The following is a 21,834-nucleotide window of genomic DNA, read 5'->3' as shown; positions in this document are numbered from 1 at the left end:
TTTTTGACTTGACTACTTTACTTTTGGAGTTGCCCATACTTGATGTTTATACTGATGTCATGGATAATGTAGGTGTTGAAGTCATTGCTAATCTTAGTGGTGATGTCAATTAGTACACACAAATATTTATTTTTTGTAAACTTTCTCAAATATATAATCAAGTGAAAAAAAGTTTTAAAATAAAAAGGATCTATACAAAGAATTTTGAGTTTTTAACACTACACATGTTATATGATGTATATCTCTACACTTACATGTGTTAGGATGTTACAAAAAGTCATGTTTCAAAATCTTTTTAAGGAAAGAAATGAAGCAAATGGGAGGGAAATAGGAAAATTTATGCTTATTTCCTTCGTTCTAAATTGGAGAGATTTAAAAAAAAAAACAATTTTCACATAAGATTTTTACTTTTCTTTACATTTCTTAGGAGTTTGGGAACACGATAGTTAATTTAATATTTCCTTTTCACTCCCTTTGTTTTCTCTCCTTCATTCTCTTTATATTCTTTTCTTTCATTTATTGAATTCGGGAACACAATCTTAGATCTATAAGAGCATTCACATTGAAGTGTTCATCTCCTTGTATACAAAAACAGATCTTTCTCTAAATTTTATAAAAACATCTCACATCCAACTCTCTTTCTCTATCTATTTCTTACTCACAAACAATTATTTTATTATTTTTTCTCTTTCCTACTCACTCACAATATTAATACAGAAGGTTGAATATGAACCTCTAAATATAGAGGTGTACTTTCTATATATTTTTCTCTATTATTTAGATTTCAATTTAGTGGTGTTTTTATTATTTCCTCTATTATTTTTTCTATATTATATAGAATAGAGATTCCAATGTGAATGCTCTAAGAATAACATATCATTTTGATGGGAGATAGACAATGATGTAACTCATCCTATTCAAGTTGGTTGTTAGAAGTGTAGAGCAATTACACGGGTGTTATGTGACAAAAAGTTTCCAAATAAATTAAAGGGAAAATTTTTATAGGGTTTTAGTTAACATGCAATGCTGTATGTGACAGACTGTTGGGCCATCAAGAAAACATAGGCGTGCAAAATGAAGGTAGTAGAGATGGGGATGCTGAGGTGGGTGTGTGCTCATACAAGCTTAGATCGAATAAGAAATGAGGTTGGTATAAAAATGTTAGGAATGCCCAGTATCTCAGATAAGATAAAGAATGAGAAATTGAGATGGTTTGGGCATGTTAAAAGGAGGCAAACAACGGAGACAAACAAAGTAGTGGAAAACTTCATGGTGGAGGAGAAGAGGGGTAGAGACAGGCCGAAATTAACTTATGATGATCGAGTTACACATGATTAAGGCTCAGGATCCTACTACACTTAAGATGGTTTTTGCATGTGATTCTCTTCGTATGTTTACGCCTATATGTTGTCTGTTAGCATAATAAAGTTAGTGGGCTTGTATTATATTAGGTTTATTGTTTAGCCCATTTTGCTAGTAACCCTAGATTGTTTCTCTATTTATAGTGTTACTTTTCTTTGTTTATGTAATCACTTTTCATTATAATAAAACCCTAGCCACTACGTTTCCTCTGTACATGTGAGTTTCAACATGGTATCAGAGTTGCTATTTGATCCAAAATACTGGTTTTGCTGATTTGATTATGGATAATCTTCGGTATGTCTTCAAGGAATACTCTTCGATTTATTTATTTTGTTAATTGATTGTTAGTGGATATAATGGTTTGCATAGAATTCGATTACAACTGTCGGTATGAAATTCATTTATGTTATTAATTAATTCTCAGTGGAGCAAGAATATATTTTGCAAGGATTTAATTTGTATTGGTGAGTTGTCTAAGACTTTGGAATCCTTTGAACGGTGGTTATGCTATTGATCTTGTTCGTTCTTGCAAATTGTATCTAGTTTTGTTTGTTGTGGGTAATCATTTGCTTCTGCAATCAGGTATTTGCTTTTGGGTACAGTTCACAATATTTTAAGTGTTTTCTTGGTATAGTGGATGACACAATCATTTGTAGTCTTGGTGGATACTTTTGTAGACAAAATATTAGCAAGAGTTCGAGATTCCGGTTTGAAGTTTGGTTCGTATTTTTTTGGTTCAAATCTGGTTTGTATTGGTATTCGTATTTAGTTCTTCCGCTATTGGGTTTGTATTTGATATTAGATTGTTTTACCTTTGCTTGGTATTGACGATATGGCGGGAAAGGATGATTCTCTTCAGTCTACACGTGTTTTTGGTCGAGTTCTAATGCCTGCTTCAGATTCTTGGGTTTTTGACCAATTCAGGTTGTTTCTAAATTTAGCCATGTCTTCGTCTAATACTTCAGGTATTCCTTCATCCATATGGATTTTGGATTCTGGTGCATCTCATCATTGTCACCCTACCTATCATCTTTTGTATCCTTGATCTCTGGTTCGGCTACGTCTGTTATGTCTGCTAGTGCTACATCTATGCCAATAGAAGGTGTTCGATCAGTTGTTATTCCTCATATTTCTCTCACTAATGTATATTTTATTCCAAATCTTGCTTTAAATCTTGTTTCGGTCAGTCAGTTGTGCAAATCTGGTCATTTGGTGCTCTTCTCTGATTCTGTTTGTTATGTATTGGATTCACGTTCTATGAGGGTGATTGGGACCGGCCGTAGGGTATGTCTTGGATGATCTCAAAGAAATTTATGTTGCTGCTTCTAGTGTTGACTTCTCGTCCTTTCGCTTGATTCATTCATCTCTTGACTTTTATCGGTGGCATTCTCGATTGGGACATGTGTCCGCGTCTCGTTTAAGGTTTTTGGTTTCTACAGGTGCTTTGGGTAAGTTGAACACTTGTGATATTTCTGATCGTAGTGGTTGCAAACTTGCAAAGTTTTCCGCCCTGCCTTTTGCACAAAGTACATCTCGTTCTTTGGCTCCTTTTGATATTGTGCATTCTGATGTGTGGGGTCTGTCACCTGTATCCACTAAGGGTGGGTCGATTTATTATGTATCTTTTATAGATGACTATACTCGTTATACCTGGGTGTATCTTATGAAACGTAGATCCGAGTTCTTTGGTATTTACAAAGACTTTAGAGCCTATGTTAAGACCCAATTTTCGGTTGTGATAAAGTGCTTTCATTGTGACCAAGGGGGTGAATATACCTCCAATGACTTTACCCAGTTTCATGCATTAGATGGTACAATACACCAGGTATCTTGTACCGACACACCTCAGCAGAATGGTGTAGCTGAAAGGAAACATCGTCATCTTATGGAAACTGCTCGCTCGTTTCTTTTATCTGCCGATGTCCCGAGTATTTTTTGGGGAGAAGCACTCCCAACTGCCCAACATGTAATTAATCGGATCCCTACTTCTTATAACTCTGGGATGTCTCCTTTTGAGAAACCGTATGGCGAACTCCCAGATTACGATGAATTAACGGTTTTTAGATGTACATGCTTTGTTCTTCGTCCTCATGTTGAACGAGACAAATTGTCAAATAAGTCATCATTATGTGTGTTTTTGGGTTATGCCAGTGGTCCGAAAGGTTATGGCACTGCACAGAAAGGATATCGTTGTTTTGATCCTGTCAGTACGAAGTTGTATGTGTCAAGGCATGTTATCTTCCTCGAGCATATTCCTTTCTATTCGATTCCATCCGGATCACATAATGTAACAAAGTCAGATCTCCTAAACATTGACCCCTTCAATTATGACATTGATGCATCAACATCGTCCAATGTTCCCGCTACATCTGTTGATTCTGATGGGCCAGTAGAATCTGATGGGCCGGTAGCATCTGGAGGGTCAGTTCAAGATACCCATACATCGCCAGACACAACTTCAGGTTCTGCTATGCCCGAGACAACTCCTTCACCTGTCGAGACAGTTCCACCTCTGAGGAGGTCTTCTCGTGAATGTAAGTCCACCAAATTACCAGATTCTGCCTACTCTACTTACTCACCTTCGTTTGCCTCTTTCATCGTAAATATACATAATCTGTCTGAACCTGAATCATATAGAGAGGTTGTCTCTAATCCTCTTTGGAAGAATGCTATGGCTGAAGAGCTCACTGCTCTTCATCAGACACGGACATGGGATTTGGTTCCACTACCATCTGGTAAACACACAATTGGTTGTCCTTGGGTATATAAGATTAAAACAAAGTCTGATGGGTTTGTTGAGCGATATAAGGCCAGACTTGTAGCAAAGGGTTATTCACAAAAGTATGGAATGGATTATGAGGAGACATTTGCACCGGTAGCAAAAATGACTACAGTTCGTACTCTAATAGCTGTCGCATCTGTTCGTAAGTGAAAGATTTGTCAAATGGATGTCAAGAATGCATTTCTAAATGGTGATCTCCATGAGGAGGTTTACATGATTCCTCCCCCAGGAATTGCTCATCAGCCCGATGAAGTCTGTCGACTTCGGAAAGCTCTATATGGTCTCAAACAGGCCCCTCGTGCTTTGTTTGAGAAGTTCTCTAGAGTGATTACTTCACTTGGTTTTGTTCCTAGTAATCATGATTCAGCATTGTTTGTTCGATGTATGAGTGCAGGACGCATTCTTTAGTTTTTATATGTGGACGATATGATTATTACAGGCGATGATTATGATGGTATTGAGTCCTTGAAGCGTGATTTGGCTCATCGTTTTGCTATGAAGGATTTGGGTTTGCTCCGGTATTTTTTGGGTATTGAGGTGGCTCAGTCTCACAAAGGATATCTTCTTTCTCAAACAAAATATATATCTGATCTGTTTCAACGGGCAAGACTTTTTGATAATAGAACTGTTGACACTCCTCTTGAAACCAATGCGCGATATTCTCCCAGTGATGGTGTTCCCTTGGCTGATCCAAGTTTGTATCGTACTATTGTAGGCAGCTTGGTTTATCTTACAGTTACTCGCCCGGATATTACTCATGCAGTTCATGTGGTTAGCCAGTTTGTTACTGCCCCTACTTCTGTTCATTGGGGAGTTGTTCTTCGTATATTAAGATATCTTCGTGGCACTCAGTTTCAGAGTCTTCTGTTTCCCTCTACATCTTCTTTGGAGTTACGTGCCTACAGTGATGCTGATTGGGATAGTGATCGTAATGATCGCAAGTCAACCACTGGTTTTTGTGTTTTTCTTGGAGATTCGTTAATATCATGGAGAAGTAAGAAATAGGATGTTGTTTCAAGATCTTCTACGGAGGCTGAGTATCGTGCTATGGTTGTGACTACATGTGAGATTGTTTGGTTACGATGGCTTCTTGCCGATATGGGGGTTACCATGTCTCAGCCTACTCCCTTACATTGTGATAACCAAAGTGCTATGCAGATTGCTAAGAACTCTGTTTTTCATGAGCGTACAAAACATATTGAGATTGATTGCCACTTCACACGTCATCATCTTCAGCTCGGGACCATCTCGCTTCCATATGTTCCATCAGCCTTGCAGATTGCTGACATTTTCACGAAGGCTCTGGCGGTGTCTCGGTTTCGTTTCTTGTGTGACAAACTCTCAATGCTTATTGCTATTGCATTGTGAGTTTGAGGGGGGATGTTAGCGTAATAAAGTTAATGGGCTTGTATTATATTGGGTTTATTGTTTAGCCCATTTTGCTAGTAACCCTAGATTGTTTCTCTATTTATAGTGTTACTTTTCTTTGTTTATGTAATCACTTTTCATTATAATAAAACCCTAGCCACTAGGTTTCCTCTGTACATGTGACTTTCAACATTGTCATATGGTGTTATAAAGGCATTTGTTTATATTTTACTAGGTTACCCTTTTACTCCTTATATTAATTGGTAGCTTCCTAAACCTGGTAGATCTTGTTATCTCAATAGTGTTAAGAGGTAAAAGTTGCTCATATGTTGTCCTTTCTTTTGGAGCCGTGCGTCTATTATAGAAGCACTTTCTATGTCTGTACATATGAAAGTAAAATTTGCATGCATATGACTATAAATAACTTTGTTATTTGTGAGAACATGTTATTAAATCCTTGAATTAGTTATAAAAAGGCAAAGATTTACATGAGGTTTAGTTATTTTTTACGAATATCAAAATTGATATAGTTTATGTGAGGTATATATTTCCTTATAGATGATCATATGTTAATCGATTTTTAGATTTATGTTTTACATTAAATCCTCAGGTCAACATGTTCTAGAATTTTATGGGTAAGTGGGCATCATCATGAGGTCATGATCATGACGAAAGTTGGGTGAAGCTAAGTATTATTTTATTCGTAAAAAATAAAATATAATAGCTTTATCCTTTTAATTCAATAACCAGTCTTAACTCTTGCGTTGCAGATAAGATGCGTAAAATCATACTATCAGGGTTGGGGGAGTGTGAAACCAGTGCTATTCAAATGAGGACCAAAACCAGGAAAACGGGTAAAACAAATACACTAATTTTTAACACCAAATGACTCATGTAATGTAAAACGTAGATAAAATCTAATTTACACCGACATCTTTATTGAAGTTTAGGGCTGTATACTAACTTTAGTAGAGTTTAGGGTAGAAAAGTAAATTGGTAAATGAAAAAGAAAACAAATAGAATGATTAAACTATAACCGCTCCGAATGAAAGTTTACATTAAAAGACATAATAAGCTAAAATGCCAAATAGTCACTATTAATCACAATCTTTCAAATTATATTATATCCTATATAATATGTATTATTTCACTCCCCTGATGCTTTAGTAATCATCCAATAATAATTTTCTTAAAGCATGTATTAATTAAATGTTTAAGAAAGAAGAAAGTAGTTATGAACTAAGTCCAAAATTTATAGAAAATATATTTTAGGGCGAACTAAGCTGATAACTTACATGTAATTACAATTTTTTTTGAACGACTAAAGGTGAGTTATTATACTATTATTCATAAAAACAGACACAACTAGCAATACAAAGAGATCAAAATTTAAACATACACTGATGAAGCTTGTACTTTAATATTCTCTATTAACTTATTGATGGACAACCTTTTGTTGTTGAAGACGGCCTTGTTTCTAGCACGCTAAATACACCAACAAGCGACAAAGAATGGATCACAGAATGCACAATCTTCTTATTAACCGAAACCTGGTTCAAATTTTAACTACTATTATTATTATTATTATTATTATTATTATTATTATTATTATTATTATTATTATTATTATTATTATTATTTATGAGAATAACCGAATATAACTACCATTACTAGCAATATGATTAATCCAAAAATTTGTTTGTTAAAATTGATTAGTCATCTGTTCACATGAATTTTCGACGGTAGACTAATGTGGGAACTGCATCACAAATGTCATTATTGTCGGAAACATCCTGCACGTTGACTAAGATACTGTTGACAAAATTGAACAACGTTTTTTAAACCATATGAAAGCAAAATGAATGGATATATATAGTCCCACTAGGGAAAGTGAATCAACATCTAGTATTCCAAGTAGTGATATGAAGACCGATTTAAAGAAAGGCACATGGAGTGCTGAAGAAGACCAGAAGTTGATTTCTTATATCAGTAGATACGGGATCTGGAACTGGTCTCAAATGCCCAAATTTGCTGGTAAATATATACATTTGTACCTATAAAATAAGTAACTAGTCATGACATTTGTCACCATTGTGTAAGCACGAAGTTCTTTTTCATGCTTCTTTTATTCCCCCTTCATATTCTACTTTTAAATTTAAAAATCGTCTTACTTACCTCAAAATATCGTTTTATAATATCTAAATTTTGATTATTCAACCCATGTAATATAGACGAAGTTCTGACCTCGTGTGTATATATTAAAACCATAAATTAATATATAGTTAAAAAAATATAAAAAATTGCTTTTGTTTATATATAATATAGGTTTGTCGAGGAGTGGGAAGAGTTGCAGACTCCGATGGATGAATTATTTGAATCCAAACTTAAAGAAAGGGGAATTTTCTAAGGAAGAAGAAGAATCCATACTCCATTTGCATTCACTTCTGGGCAATAGGTACGCATCATCCATATTCACATGGATCCAAGGGCGGAACCATAGTGTTAGGACTCGTAGCAAGGGCTACGGTTCAACCCCTTATTCGTAGTGTTTTTTCGGTTTTATACCAAGGTTACCCCTAAAAAAAACGAGGATACTCCTAACCAAAAATAGGATACTTGCTTGATATTAATAAAATAGTAAAATCCCATTTTTATAAGCCCAAACATGTTACAACCCGAAAACTTGTAGAATAATTAATCCCGAATGATAAAATAAGCCCAAATTAACAATAATAGAATTGAAAGGAGACCCTAAATATAATTGATAAAGTTAGCCTAAGACCCAAAACAATATTATAATTGAATAAGTGATCTTGTTCGTCTTATGGTGGAAACCGGAACACAGTTCTTGTCCTTTGGTTTATCGGGTAGTTAAGCTAGCTTTGGTTTTATCGGTTGCAACCGCAACCGTTGAAAGATGTTTTTCTAAATTGAAGTTTGTCAAGACGGATTTACGCAACCGAATGGACCCAGAATATTTGAACAATGTTATGGTGAAAAAAAAACTTTTGATAAAGTAAAAGACGACGATGTGATGAAATGATTTCAAACTATAATTGGCTAGCTCCGCCAATGCATGGATCTATATTAACTAGGGTGAAGCACTGAAGCTAAACGTACCCCATAAATGCTTTACGCACCTCTCCTGTGAGAAAAAGTAGAGCAATGATACAACTCATCTAGTATTAGGAGTGCAGGTGCATTGAGTAAAAATCATAAGAAAACGGTATTATAAACAACTGTATATATATTAACTAAAAAAGCAGTTAATAAACCTTTAATTGGTAGGTGGTCTGCCATTGCATCAAGACTTCCTGGAAGGACCGATAATGATGTAAAAAACCATTGGCATTCACATTTGAAGAAACATGTGAGTAAACAAAACCAGCAAGATTATGATATGAGTAACTCATCACCAGCATTTGAGACTACTGCTGCTGCTGATCATCATCATCATATGCATGATGTTGAACATGACATGATCTCTTCATCTACTAACTCTGAAGATCACCGACTCGAGTTCGGAGACAACTATATCGATGTGGATTCACCAGGAACCTTAGATGATCTTCAATGTTTTTGGGACCAGCTTTGCCCAGTCGAGAACTTGGAGCTTAGAAACATTAATATTCATGACCATATGGATGTGGTTTCTGATCATGTCTTTCAAGATTCAAATAATGATTTGATAAGCTCGTACATCTTGTATAACACCGACTACAATTGCAGTTTACTGTCTGACCCGTAGATCATCTTACGTAAATGTAATGGTAAGTTGTGGGTTTAAACTTAAAACAAAAAAATTCCGTCATTTGTCACTCCAATAAGGCGGTTTGTATCCATGCGTATTCTGGAATTATAAGACTTTGTAGAAAATCTAGTTTTATATGATGATTGTGTTAAAATGATTGGTCAACAAACAAGAACAACAGAAATCATGTTTTTTTCTTTTCTTTCTAACAAGAATTCGAATTCAAAGGGGTGTTTTTATTGACCCATGTGGAGTGATCAGTCACTTTTACGTACGAAAATGACAATGCATGATATTCACGCTCTAAACTAATCAAACAATTTAGAAATGTAAACTTTAACGCTCTAAATTTCAAAATGTCTTTGTTACTTTATTGAGATAAAAGCCCACAAAGGAATCTACGGTCTCAAGCCATGACATGTGGAAATTATATAAGTTGTTGGAGTTTTATTTAATCTTGATATACTTTAGAGATTTAAACAAGATGTCAAAGGCTATGCTTGGCATTTATTGAGAGTGAAAGAGGTTTGTGTGATATTTAGTTTAAGTTTATTGGTATTGGGGTTCAGGTTTAGGTTTTTGAAGGGTGGGGTACGTTTAGGTTTTTGGGAAGTGGGGATATGGTTGTAAAAATCCTGATTAATCACTGACTAGTCCCTGATTAATTGCTAGTCCTCACCGCCTGACTAGCGACTAGCTGAGTGGGGGTTCAAGGTTTTTTTTTTCGGGAGGGGGGGGGGTTTAGGTTTTTGGGTGGGGCGAAGGGTGGGGATTTAGGTTTTTGGGTGGTGGGGTGTGGGTGGTGGGGTTCATTGTTTGTGTTTTATTTATTTATTTTTGTTTTGGATTTATTTTGTTTGTGTTCACCCCAATTTCAAGTTCTCTTCTTAAAGCTATTTTTCACAGGAATCCTACCCTATATATACACACACATTTTATAATTATATGTAGAGTTAAATGGCTGGATAGTCCCTGTGGTTTGCCCTTTTTTCACCTTTAGTCCCTAACTTTCTAAAATTACAGTTATAGTCCCTAACTTTTCAATTTTCGTTCCTGGATAGTCCCTGTGCATAACATCAGTTAGTTTTCTCAGTTAAGAGGGTGTGAAATGACAAAAATACCATTTCCTTAAAAAGGGCAACCCACAGGGACTATCCGGGCATTTAATAAATAAAAAAAATAAAACTCTAGTTAATAAGTCAAATTTCAAGTAGGCCCCACAACCTACCCCACCCTCACCCTACCCCCTATCTTCTTCTTCTTCTCAACATCCATCACCCACCTGCAAATCACCACCATTCCCAACCATCACCACCACATTCATAGTCATTGTCCCGGACAATCTGTTCATTGCCTCATTGTTTCCCACTCACGCCCTAAGTTGATCATCTCTCACTCTCGCCATCATCGTTGTCTATAGTCTGTCTATCCCCTCATCGGCCATAGCCTCAGCCTCAGCAATAGTCACAATATTGTCTGTCATTCATGAAAAGTTTTATGCTATGAAATGTGACTGCTCTTTAAGTCATAAAAACATGAGACTTAACATTGCCATTGTTTCTCTCTGCAAGTTTAAATAGGATGGCACACTAGCCCGTAGGGTTTTCCAAGTCGCTCGCTACTCGCTCAAAAATTTAATGCTCTAGAAATGTTCGTTCAATTTGTGGCTCGATTGTAACAAGTGGATCGGCTCGGCTCGATTTGTAAACGAGACAAGCACGAGCAAAGGTCTGTTCAACTCGACTCATGAGTAGCCCTAGCATAGACTGATCAATCGCGTGAACATGGGAAATTTTAAAAGAAATAGAGTCAATTAATCATTGGAGGGGGGTGACGTGGTCGGGTGTGCTTATAAAAAGTTGGTTAATTTTAGTTGTTTTATACGGTAGTTCAAGTTTTAATACTTATAAAAACACGATAAAATACTATCACACTACAACTCACGTTGGGCAAGTGCACCCATCGTTAGCGTAATATAGTGATGGTAAGATACCGAGGTCGTCCAAGGATACAAGAGTTTTAGTACTAAGTCGTTGTTAACGTCTAGTCAAATCCAAAAGTAAAAGTTTAAAAAATGGTTCTAAAGAAAAATAAATAGGAAAATAAAAAAGAAGTAATTAATGATAAGAAAATGTGGTGTTTAGGATCAATATACCTCTTGATGCTTCGCTAACTAGCTCATACCATGGGGTAACAAGGGATCGATTGTCAAATGAGGAATTGTATGTGTAAATGCATATTGTTGTGAAGTATCTTGATCCAAACCTAACACACTTGACCCTTCTGCTTTGAATCAGCAGAGAAATGCCACTCGAGGCTTAAGCAATATATATTACTTGTCCCTATTAGTCCGTCGATGAGTCATTAATTCCTTTAAGTTAGTTACTTTTATATAAAGTAAGTTCTTTACACTTTGGTGTTATCTCCGCACAAAGGCAAGAGCTTACCCAACCCGAAGTCCTATCCAAAACCTTTAACCTCCGCTAAGATCATCGACATGTTTTGACTCTACATAGACATAGAAAACATTAACGACCCAAGTTAATGGCGTTACAAGATTATTGATAGATTTTTATGATTAGGCGAAAACTCTAATGACCCAAGCTAATGGCGACACTATTATTTCACTCACTTTCAATAAACTATTTAATTAGTTAAAGTTATTAACACTCACACACAAACATCTTGTTCACACATGATCTTCCTTAGTTAACTCAACATCAAAGAGGTAAGTTTCCCCAAACACCATCAAGAATCTAGCCAAGAATAGCCATGGAACTAAATGTTACCATACTTGAAAAGATTATATAAATCATAAAAAGCTTAATTACACTAATACGATTACAACGATTAGAGATAGTGGGGTAGAAGAGAAGTGTTTAGTGGAGAAGAGGGGAGAAGATGAGCAAGTTGTCACACCCCGACCCATAGCAGAATGGTACGTGGCATGATGATTGTCCATAGCTCCTGATAACTATTATAAGTTTAATATTTAAAACATGATCAAATTAAATTTTGTCACACTTTACGTAGAAATCTCAATTAATCCATACAATATTCAAATTTATCACACATGAAATAAAATCCAATTTATTAATCTAAGGCATGTCCTACATGTCCTTATCTTCAACTCTATCTCATACTTGTGTACATGTATCATGCGTAAAAAGATTTTTAGGTCAGCATAAATTTGGTGAATAGATCTTAATTTTAATAATTTTTTTTTGCTTTATTACTTGATTTATTTTATTTAAAAATAATAACTTTAGAAGAGATAATTTAACATGCAACTTCAAGTATAGTAGAAACATCCCTATCATCTCACAATAACAACAATCAACAAAACCACCAAACTCAGAACACCAACCAACCACATCAACAATAATGAAGTAATAGAAACAATGAGATTCAAGCCCTGAAGAACGAATCTAACGATGGCGATACTAAGTTCAACCCATGGCCATGGGGAACCTTGTCAGCCGTGGATCCACAATAGAAACCTATGACACAAAGCGAGTAAACACATAGATACACGTATATGCAACAATAGATACTAGTAAAAATAGAAACTAGATATAAGAAACAAAACGCAACACATAACGACACATTGATTTGCATGTTGATGATTTAAATAGAATCATAAGAAATAAGACACATGATACACCCTAAAAATGTTTAGTGAATGAAAAGGGGAGAGTAATAGATCTACTCACCTCAGTTATGCTCGAGTAAACTAGTATGATGGAAAGGAATAAAGATCAACAACTACATCAAGTTGGATGCCCTGGGTTTGAACGTTTATGATCAGACATAAGCTTAAATGAACAATTGAATGATCCAAATGACAAACATGATTCTACCTAGACAAACGAATGCAACGAGGAAAGGGTAAACAATATGATAAATATAGCTAAATGAACGGACATGATAGGTTGGACTCGTTGGGCATAATGAGCCTCGACAAGGCAACACCAAGCCCAAAGGCGAGCCTAAGAAAGGCTACAAGTCCGAAGAACGTATCTTTGCAAAGCTAGGTCATCCAAAAGACGAGCCTTAGCAATGCTAGGCGTTCTAAGGACTAGCCTTAGCAAAGACTACCTAAATAAGCCTAATGCTCCTTAACTAAGAACCTAAACTAAACTAATTAAACTCAGAAAACGATAAATAAATGAATAATGAAAAGGAATAGAAAATTACCTAAAAAGAATCTTTGCAAAACGAGAAGAGATTGAAGGGCAGCACCTCCTTGTCGAAAGCGTAAAAGAACTACTACGCACAACACATAAAGGGGTATTGCGCTTGTGGAACCACCAAATTTGGTTAATCCCCTTATTTATACTTAAACTAGGTGTTGCAAGCTACAAGGAACCAAACAAGGATATTTATAGGTTAAAAGGAGCATAAAATTGTTTTTGGGGCGATGTGGGACGAGTGAAAAGGGGGTTCGCGCGCCAAACTTGTTTTCGCGATTCTTGCTTCGTTATAACTCCGTTTCGCGCGTAGTTTTCGCCTACGTTCACTATTTTCAGAGTATTATCAGAAGGAAGAGTGTAATACAAAAATTATGGTGCCGAGAATTGGGTATAAACCTTGGATCTTAATGCGGGTCGAGGGTTACATTCTTAAACTTGTGTGTGTGAGATTCCCGCTACGCTTAGGCTCAGTTCTATGCACCATTTGAACATACTTGCTCCTTAATATACCAAGTATATCTTGGTGCTTTGAATGATCCAGAATAATAGCCCAAGGATGGAGAAAAGTTGGCAAGAAAGCCACCCAAAATTCATCTTATGCCAAAACTAAGAATGCAACATGTAGAGCTTCTTGCTTGTGATGATTTACATCTAAACCCTCCAAAACACAATGTATTATCTTATTGCATGAGTACAATGAAGTTTGGATGATAAGAAGGTCAAGATATGAGCGTTAGATGTGTTCATGAAGTCTCCAAAGTTTTTTAACAACTTAAGGAAAAACCTAAGTCTTACACCTTGAGAGAGGGATGGTTGCTTTAAGTTACATGAAAATAAATTTAGAAACTTGTATAAAACATGTGTGAGACTATAAATCACCAGAAATGATAACATGTATGATCAAAACATTGAATCCGAAACATTTTATTGCTTGAACATTAAATGAAATTACATGGAATATGAAAACGGAACGAGTTACAAAAACGGGTCGGGTTTTAGGATTCGATTTTTTTACGGATGTTACACAAGTGAAAATGGTGGAGAATAGCCTCTATTTACAAGCTGGCTGGGTCCATTCACGAGGCGTGATTGGCTAGGTGACTGGCTACTCCCGGTTCACAAGACACGGGGCGTGATTGTCACACCCCAACCGATGACGGAAACATCGGAGTGAGACGAAACAAATTGCTCATTACACATAACGCTAAGATTATGACAAATATTTAATGATAAATTTCATTTCATTGCTAAAAGAATCAAATTACATCGTTTGAAAAGGAAATACAACAAGTTGAAACAAATGAATTACAATACAACAAGTATTAAAGTCTAAAAATGTGTTTCTAGGCATCCTACTACGTTCCATGCATCATCAACATCATCATAAACCTGCAACATGTTTTAAAGTATAGTTCAATACAAAAGTATTGGCGAGTATACAAGTTTAATTGTATTAGCATATAAGTATAAAATGAGTATGAACAAAGAACAATCCACATGGCAAACCTAGTTATCAAGATTAACATATAATCTGGCATGTGAATAACAAGTCAAACCAAAGTTCACGCAAATAAGCTCTTAACATAACCCAACGTTCACAGGCAGTGCGTGTTGGATTTATATGTACGGGTTCGATAAGTCAACGCTGTTGACCGAGCTATGACCCGTAAGAGTTACACCTTGGGCAACGAACATTAAATCCATTTAACTCGATTAACTGGTGATCGCGAACAATTAACGGAAAGAAATATATATATTTATCTAGAATAATTGTATATCCACGAGAAACGGGATTTATTATTTATATATTTTTTTTTCTTTGGTTCAAAAATATTTATATGGGTTATAAATAATATAACGTTTAATTACTTTTCTAATTAAACTTTGTTTTCCGGGCTTTGTATGACATTTAGGCTTGTACTAGATGTGTTGGGCTTTAGGAACCAAAAAAGGTGATTAGGTTAATTGTTAACCTAATTATATTATATATAATATAATAATCATCTTTTGAAATCATTATCTGCCGAAAAAAAACAAAAGGAATTTTCCTTTTTTTCTTTGTGAGATACCTACAGCCGTAAAAAAGGAACAAGAAGAAAGGCCACCACTTTCAAAGTGCTGCCACCTTTTTCGTTATTTAGTATTACGACCGCCATCGCCGCTCGGTTCGTGTTTGTGTCCAACACTCGTTCGTTGTACCCCGGTGTCTCACACGGTTAATTATTAACCACAAGGTATATTTAATCTCATCAGTAGATTAATTATTTTATATATCGTATTTGCATATTTGTATCCATTATCCTGTTCGGTTCACTTTTGGTGTTTATTATTTATATTTATTCCGCTGCGTTTTTATTAATTATATATTTAGTTAATGAAATATGTCAAACCCGTTTTGATTAAAAGTAAAATTAACACCACTGAATCCCAACAGTGGTATCAGAGCCACGCTTACAACATGCAAATCAGAACCGGTCCTTTTAACCGGTTATAGATCTCAAACTTTAACTTGTTTAAAATTTCAGATCTAAAAATTTCTTGGGTAAGAAGTTATTTGGTCAAAAGTTTTATTTGTTTTTATTTGACCAAAGGATTGCTCACTTCAATATGATTGTGTTGAATATGTAAATCTAGCCGACCTTGTACTTGTATTTTTGTTATTGTTTTAGCCCACTTTGTGGCTCAAAGTTGTAATAGATTAGGGTTTCAATTTTGTTATATTTTATATTATAATATAAAGTTGAAGACCCGAAGACAAAACTGAATACATTACAGGAATCAAGGAGGTGCTAAAGACAACTAGATGCACTAGGTCCATCCTTGTGGTTGTTTGTTACCCCGTGACCCAGTTTGGTCTTGCTATTTGGCTCTAGCAAGATCAAACAAAATGGCCTAAAGTTTTACATATTTATTTTTGCTATTATGGTTGCTTTTATTATATAAGTTGTTATATAACATACCAACCTAATACCAAACTTTTAAAAAGGTGTTTTAAAATGTTCACAATCAATTATAACAAGTTCTAAACTGATTTTTACAACTTGTAAATAATTGTTATAAAACAAATAGTTTATTTTAAAAATAAATAATAACCATTAGAGTTTTTGAAATTTAACAAGTTTTAACTTTCTAAAACTCATAACTTAATAGTTCTAAACTATTAACTTTTATATAGTTATACAAGTCGTGACAAACTTAGTTTTAATAGGTTATTTAAAACTAAGTGTCCTGAGAGATGAAAGGGTTCATCAAGATGTCACGGCTAATATATTCTAAAATTGGCTCGTACGATCCTATTTGGTAAATATTAAATTAACCCATAATTAAAATCAATAGTCTATGCCATCCTATCACAAGCTACACTTGGAACGTAAAGCGAACCATCAGTGTTTGGAGCCACAACACCACACTTGATGTCTAGCATATCCTTCCAAGGTGGAAGGGTTTCGTTGACACATTCGACCATTCCATAAGTACCTCTTTTAGGATGACTATTACTATTTCTTTTCTCACCACATGCTCCAACTGTCTCGAAAGTAACAAGTCGGCATAGATGAGGCTAAACGTATCAATGCATAGACAAGAGTTGTCTTAGCGACCTCATATTCGAGAGTTGTGCAATTCTCACAATTGACACTCGTTGTCAGTCTGCCTAGTTACTTACTAAAGTGCATGCCACAACTGCCTTTACTACTGACATAACCAGATTCTCATTCCTTGTTCTAATTACTGTAATGGGTCGTTAATTAAATAAGGAGATATACAAAAAAATACTAATTAAAATCTCTTTGCTTATGTAACAGATGTCTAACGAAAAAAACTCCTTCGGTCTCATGTCTATACTTGAAAAGGAAAAACTGATTAACACCAACTTTCTCGAATGGCACCGCAATCTGAGAATAGTTCTCAAGATGGCGAAAAAGCTATATATCTTAGATGGCCCAGTCCCTACCGAGCCTGAAAATAACACTACTGCTGCTCATATGGCACTGGAAAAGCATAACGAGGATGCCGTTGAGGTAGGCTGCCTTATGCAAGCCACCATGTCTCCTGAACTTCAGAAGAACATGGAAGATAAAGATGCTTATAACATGATCCAGCAATTGAAAAACATGTTTCAGAAACAAGCCCGACAGGAGCGATATGACACCATGAAGCAGCTCATAAGCTGTAAAATGCAAGAAGGATCGTGTGTCAGTACTCATGTGCTTAAGATGAAAGGGTACATTGACCAGATGAACAAACTTGGTTATCCCTTGCAAGATGAAATGGCAGCGGACTTCATCTTGAACTCTCTCCCTAGCTCGTATGATCAGTTCATTATGAACTATAATATGAATGCTTGGGTGAAGACTGTGCCTGAGCTACATGGTATGCTCAAAACGGCCGAGATGAACATTCCACATAAAACTAACCAAGTTCTGATGGTCAAGTCTGGTGGTGTTAAGAAGCCCAACAACAAGAAAAAGGCTCATAACAGCAAAGGCAAGAAAATGGCTGTTGTTGTTGCCAAATCTGCCACCAACAACAAGCAGGTTGCTAAATCACCCCCTCCCTAGGAGCGTCAGTGCTTTGAATGCAACCAAATGGGGCACTGGAAAAGGAACTGCCCATAGTATCTAGCCAAGCTAAAGGCGAACAAGGCCAATAACATTGGCACTTCTTCAAGTATTCTCATTTATGTTATTAAACTTTTTACTGTCTCCAGCAACACATGGGTATTTGATACCGAGTGTGGCTACCACATCACTAATGTTTTGCATGGGTATTTGATACCGGGTGTGGTTACCACATCACTAATGTTTTGTATGAGCCTGAAAAGTAGAGGAAGTAGAAACAAGGCGACATGGAACTCATCGTTGGATGGGAAAAGAGTGCCCATTCTTGCAACCGGCACATTTCATTTTTCATGTCCTTCTGGCCTTGTAGTTAATTTAAACAATTGTTTGTTTGCACCTGGTATAACCAGAAACATTATTTCAGTTTCCCTTTTGTTTGAACAAGGTTTCAAGTACGTTTTTAGTAGTATTTTTATTTCTGCTTACTTGAATGATGTATTTTATTTTGAGGCTAAACCTCGAAATGGTATTTATGGTTCAAACATGCAATAAGATATATCATCTTTCTAAGCGTAACAAAGTTGGTATTAATGAAACCTTTCTATGGCATTGTAGACTTGGCCACATAAGTAAGGCACGCATAAAATGGCTCTAATCCGAGGGGATTCTTGAATCCACAGGAGAGGACTCCTTTAATGATTGCGGATCTTGCTTAGCTGGAAAACTCACAAAACATCCCTTCACTGGTGTTGGTGAACGGGCCACTGGTCTGCTAGGACTCATTCACACTGATGTGCGTGGCCCTTTCAGAACCATGACAAGAAACCATGAAAGATACTTCGTTACTTTCATCGACGATTATAGTCGATATGCTTATGTCTATCTTATGAAATAAGCATGAAACTTTTGAAAAGTTCAAAGAGTTTCAAAACGAAGAAGAAAACCAACTTACTAGAAAGATAAAAGTACTTTGATAAGATCGAGGTGGCGAATACATCAGCTTAGAGTTCCTCAATCATCTTAAGGAGAGTGGAATAATTTCAGAACCCACTCCACCTGGCACACCCCAACTTAATGGCGTGAGTGAAAGAAGAAATCGAACCCTACTTAATATGGTTCGATCGATGATGTGTAGAACTAACTTGCCTCACTCTTTTTGGGGTCATGCTCATATGACTGCCGCTCGCATTGTCAATCTGGCTCCGACTAAAAAGGTAAACAAAACCCCATATGAGATATGGCATGGGCGTAAACCCGATTTGGAATACCTAAAAGTATGGGGATGTGATGCATACATCACAAGTGATGCTGATGATAAGCTCGATCCTCGAGGCGAAAAGGTTGTTTTCATCGGATACTATAAAAGAATCGGATATTATTTCTACCATCCTGATGCAAATGTTATTTCCATCAAAAGGAAGGGGCACTTTCTCGAGGAAGAACTTCTTAATCGAGGAACTGGAAATAATGTGGTTGATCTTGAAGAAATTCGAGAACCAACAACAACCGCCGATGAAGTCGGAACGTCTGAACAACAAGAAATTGTTGCTGATGAATCAGAGATAAACACAGGCGTTTGCAGAAGTAGCAGGACTCGTAAAGAACCTGACAGATACCTTTGGCATCATGAAGGTGCTGAAGTCTTGGTAGTTGATGAGTCTAATGACGAACCTGCTAACTACAAATCTGCTATCTCAGATCTTGAATCTGCGAAATGGATGGAAGCCATGAATGCTGAGATGCAATCTATGCGTGATATTCAAGTTTGGGAGTTGGTTGAGCTACCCCCCGAATCTCGGGCAGTAGGGAGCAAATGGGTTTTCAAGAGAAAAACCAATATGCATGGAAATGTACACACCTATAAAGCACAGCTAGTTGCGAAGGGTTTCACTCAAACTCTGGGTATTGACTATGATGAGACCTTCTCGCCTGTTTCTATGATTAAATCGATCAGGATATTGCTTGCCATAGCCGCGTACTATGACTACGAGATATGGCAAATGGATGTCAAAATCGCTTTTCTTAATGGGCATCTCTCTAAAGATGTCTATATGGTTCAGCCAGATGGTTTTGTTGATCCAAAATATCCTAATAGGGTGTGCAAGCTGAATAAGTCCATTTATGGACTCAAGCAGGCGTCTCGTAGCTAGAATCTTCGCTTTAACCAAAAGATCAAAGAATTTGGTTTTGTCAAAAATGAAGATGAGCCTTGTGTTTACAGAAAGGCTAGTGGGAGCACTATATTATTCCTCATCTTGTATGTGGATGATATACTGATCATTGGAAACAGCGTCCCTATGGTTAACGAAGTTAAACACTATTTGGGAACTTGTTTCGCAACGAAAGATCTAGGAGAAGCAGCTTATATTCTAGGAATCAAGATCTATAGGGATAGATCTAAGCGGCTTCTTGGGCTAAGTCAAAGTACATACATGGACAAAATGATGACACGCTTTAAGATGGAAAACTCCAAAAAAGGATGTGTTCTTATGACTAAAGGGACTGTGTTGAACAAATCGCAATCTCCTTCAATGGACATTGAAATTAAGCGAATGGAAGCAGTTCCATATGCTTCAACGATTGGTTCTATCATGTATGCTATGTTATGTACTAGACCCGACGTCTAGCATGCTTTAAGCATGACTAGTCGTTACCAGCAAACTCCTGGCATCGCCCATTGGACTGTTCTCAAGAACATTCTGAAGTATCTGAGAAGAACTAAAGATATGTTCTTAGTATTTGGAGGAGTAGAAGAGGAGCTCACTGTAAGATGTTACACTGATGCTAGTTTTCAAACTGACCGAGATGACTCTCGCTCACAATCAGGTTTTGTGGAGGAGCTATCTCATGGAAGAGCTCCAAGCAGAGTGTGGTGGCGGATTCAACTACCAAATTTGAATATATAGCCGCATCAGATGCTGCAAAGGAGGCTGCTTGTTGTAACACCTCGCAAAACCATGTCCAATACAGTGGTGACATGTGTCATAAACCCTGATCATCATAAAAGATAACTTGAGGGACTAAAACTGCCAAACAGTGTAAAGATGTAAATAGAAGGACCAAAAGCGTCAACATTCCAAACTTGTGCCTCTGAATGACCTCATATAATGTTCGTATTCGTAATTGAATAATTTGGCGAACACAAGAAGCCGTTTGTGCTTATAAATCAAAAGTTACGAAACACAGGGGTTAAAAGTGTCAACATGTTAATTCTTACCTCTGAGTGACCTTTTAATGTTCCCGAAGTTTTGTAACGTATTAATATACCCTCATGAATATCTGATAAAGATTTCATAATGATACAGGTCAATATTGTGATATAAATTGAAATTTCCAAGAAAAGGGTCATAAGTGTAAATATGGAAATTCTTCAATCGAGAGCCTTTTCTCAAAGCATCCAAAACTTATGAATGCATGTTCCTACTCCCTAGAGCATCCCAGACCTGATTATGTTGACCATGCATGCTGAAAAAGCCAGTCATTCGCGTTCAGAAAGTGCAGGGACTGAACATGCAAACAAACAAACAAACTTTGAAACATGTTCCCTTGTGTGGCGCACCAGGGTCATCCTGGTCTGGCGCGTGGCGCGACAGCAACCATTTTCCAGTAGAACTGGCAGGTGCCAGCATGCAACCTGCAATCTTGTGAAGATCTTTTGCAATCCCTGATTCGAATTCAGCAGCAAGTTAACAGTTTTATAAAACCACTAGACACTTAGAAGCATCAAAATTCACCTGAGGACACATGTATTGATCTTAATCCATCATCCTCTCCTATAAATAGAACCAAATGTTGAGCAATTGAACTTGCCATTTTCAA

General features: G+C 36.4%; 2 protein-coding genes across 2 annotated transcripts; both read left to right on the top strand.

The window, feature by feature from the left end:
• The first annotated feature begins 7,417 nt into the window (after positions 1–7,417).
• LOC110907129 (transcription factor MYB14) lies at positions 7,418–9,417 on the top strand. The gene is made up of 3 exons (XM_022152156.2): positions 7,418–7,546; positions 7,838–7,967; positions 8,801–9,417. The coding sequence occupies exons 1-3, from the start codon at positions 7,435–7,437 to the stop codon at positions 9,258–9,260; spliced, it is 702 nt and encodes a 233-aa protein (XP_022007848.2). The 5' UTR covers positions 7,418–7,434; the 3' UTR covers positions 9,261–9,417.
• A 7,950-nt stretch (positions 9,418–17,367) lies between these two features.
• LOC110907131 lies at positions 17,368–18,015 on the top strand. The gene has a single exon (XM_022152157.1). The coding sequence runs from the start codon at positions 17,368–17,370 to the stop codon at positions 18,013–18,015; it is 648 nt and encodes a 215-aa protein (XP_022007849.1).
• The last annotated feature ends 3,819 nt before the right edge of the window (positions 18,016–21,834 follow it).

Source organism: Helianthus annuus, chromosome 14 (genome assembly GCF_002127325.2).
Source record: "Helianthus annuus cultivar XRQ/B chromosome 14, HanXRQr2.0-SUNRISE, whole genome shotgun sequence".
Classification (NCBI taxonomy): Eukaryota; Viridiplantae; Streptophyta; class Magnoliopsida; order Asterales; family Asteraceae; genus Helianthus; species Helianthus annuus.
Note: the sequence above shows the minus strand (reverse complement) of the source record. Positions and strands in the feature narration are given on the sequence as shown.

Excerpts from the sequence above, each read along its gene's own strand:
- LOC110907131 (XM_022152157.1), top strand. The coding sequence starts at position 17,368 with ATGGCGAAAAAGCTATATATCTTAGATGGCCCAGTCCCTACCGAGCCT.
- LOC110907129 (XM_022152156.2), top strand. The coding sequence starts at position 7,435 with ATGAAGACCGATTTAAAGAAAGGCACATGGAGTGCTGAAGAAGACCAG. Across the intron at positions 7,547-7,837 it reads TCAAATGCCCAAATTTGCTG|GTTTGTCGAGGAGTGGGAAG; the intron begins GTAAATATATAC and ends TATATAATATAG. Across the intron at positions 7,968-8,800 it reads CATTCACTTCTGGGCAATAG|GTGGTCTGCCATTGCATCAA; the intron begins GTACGCATCATC and ends TTTAATTGGTAG.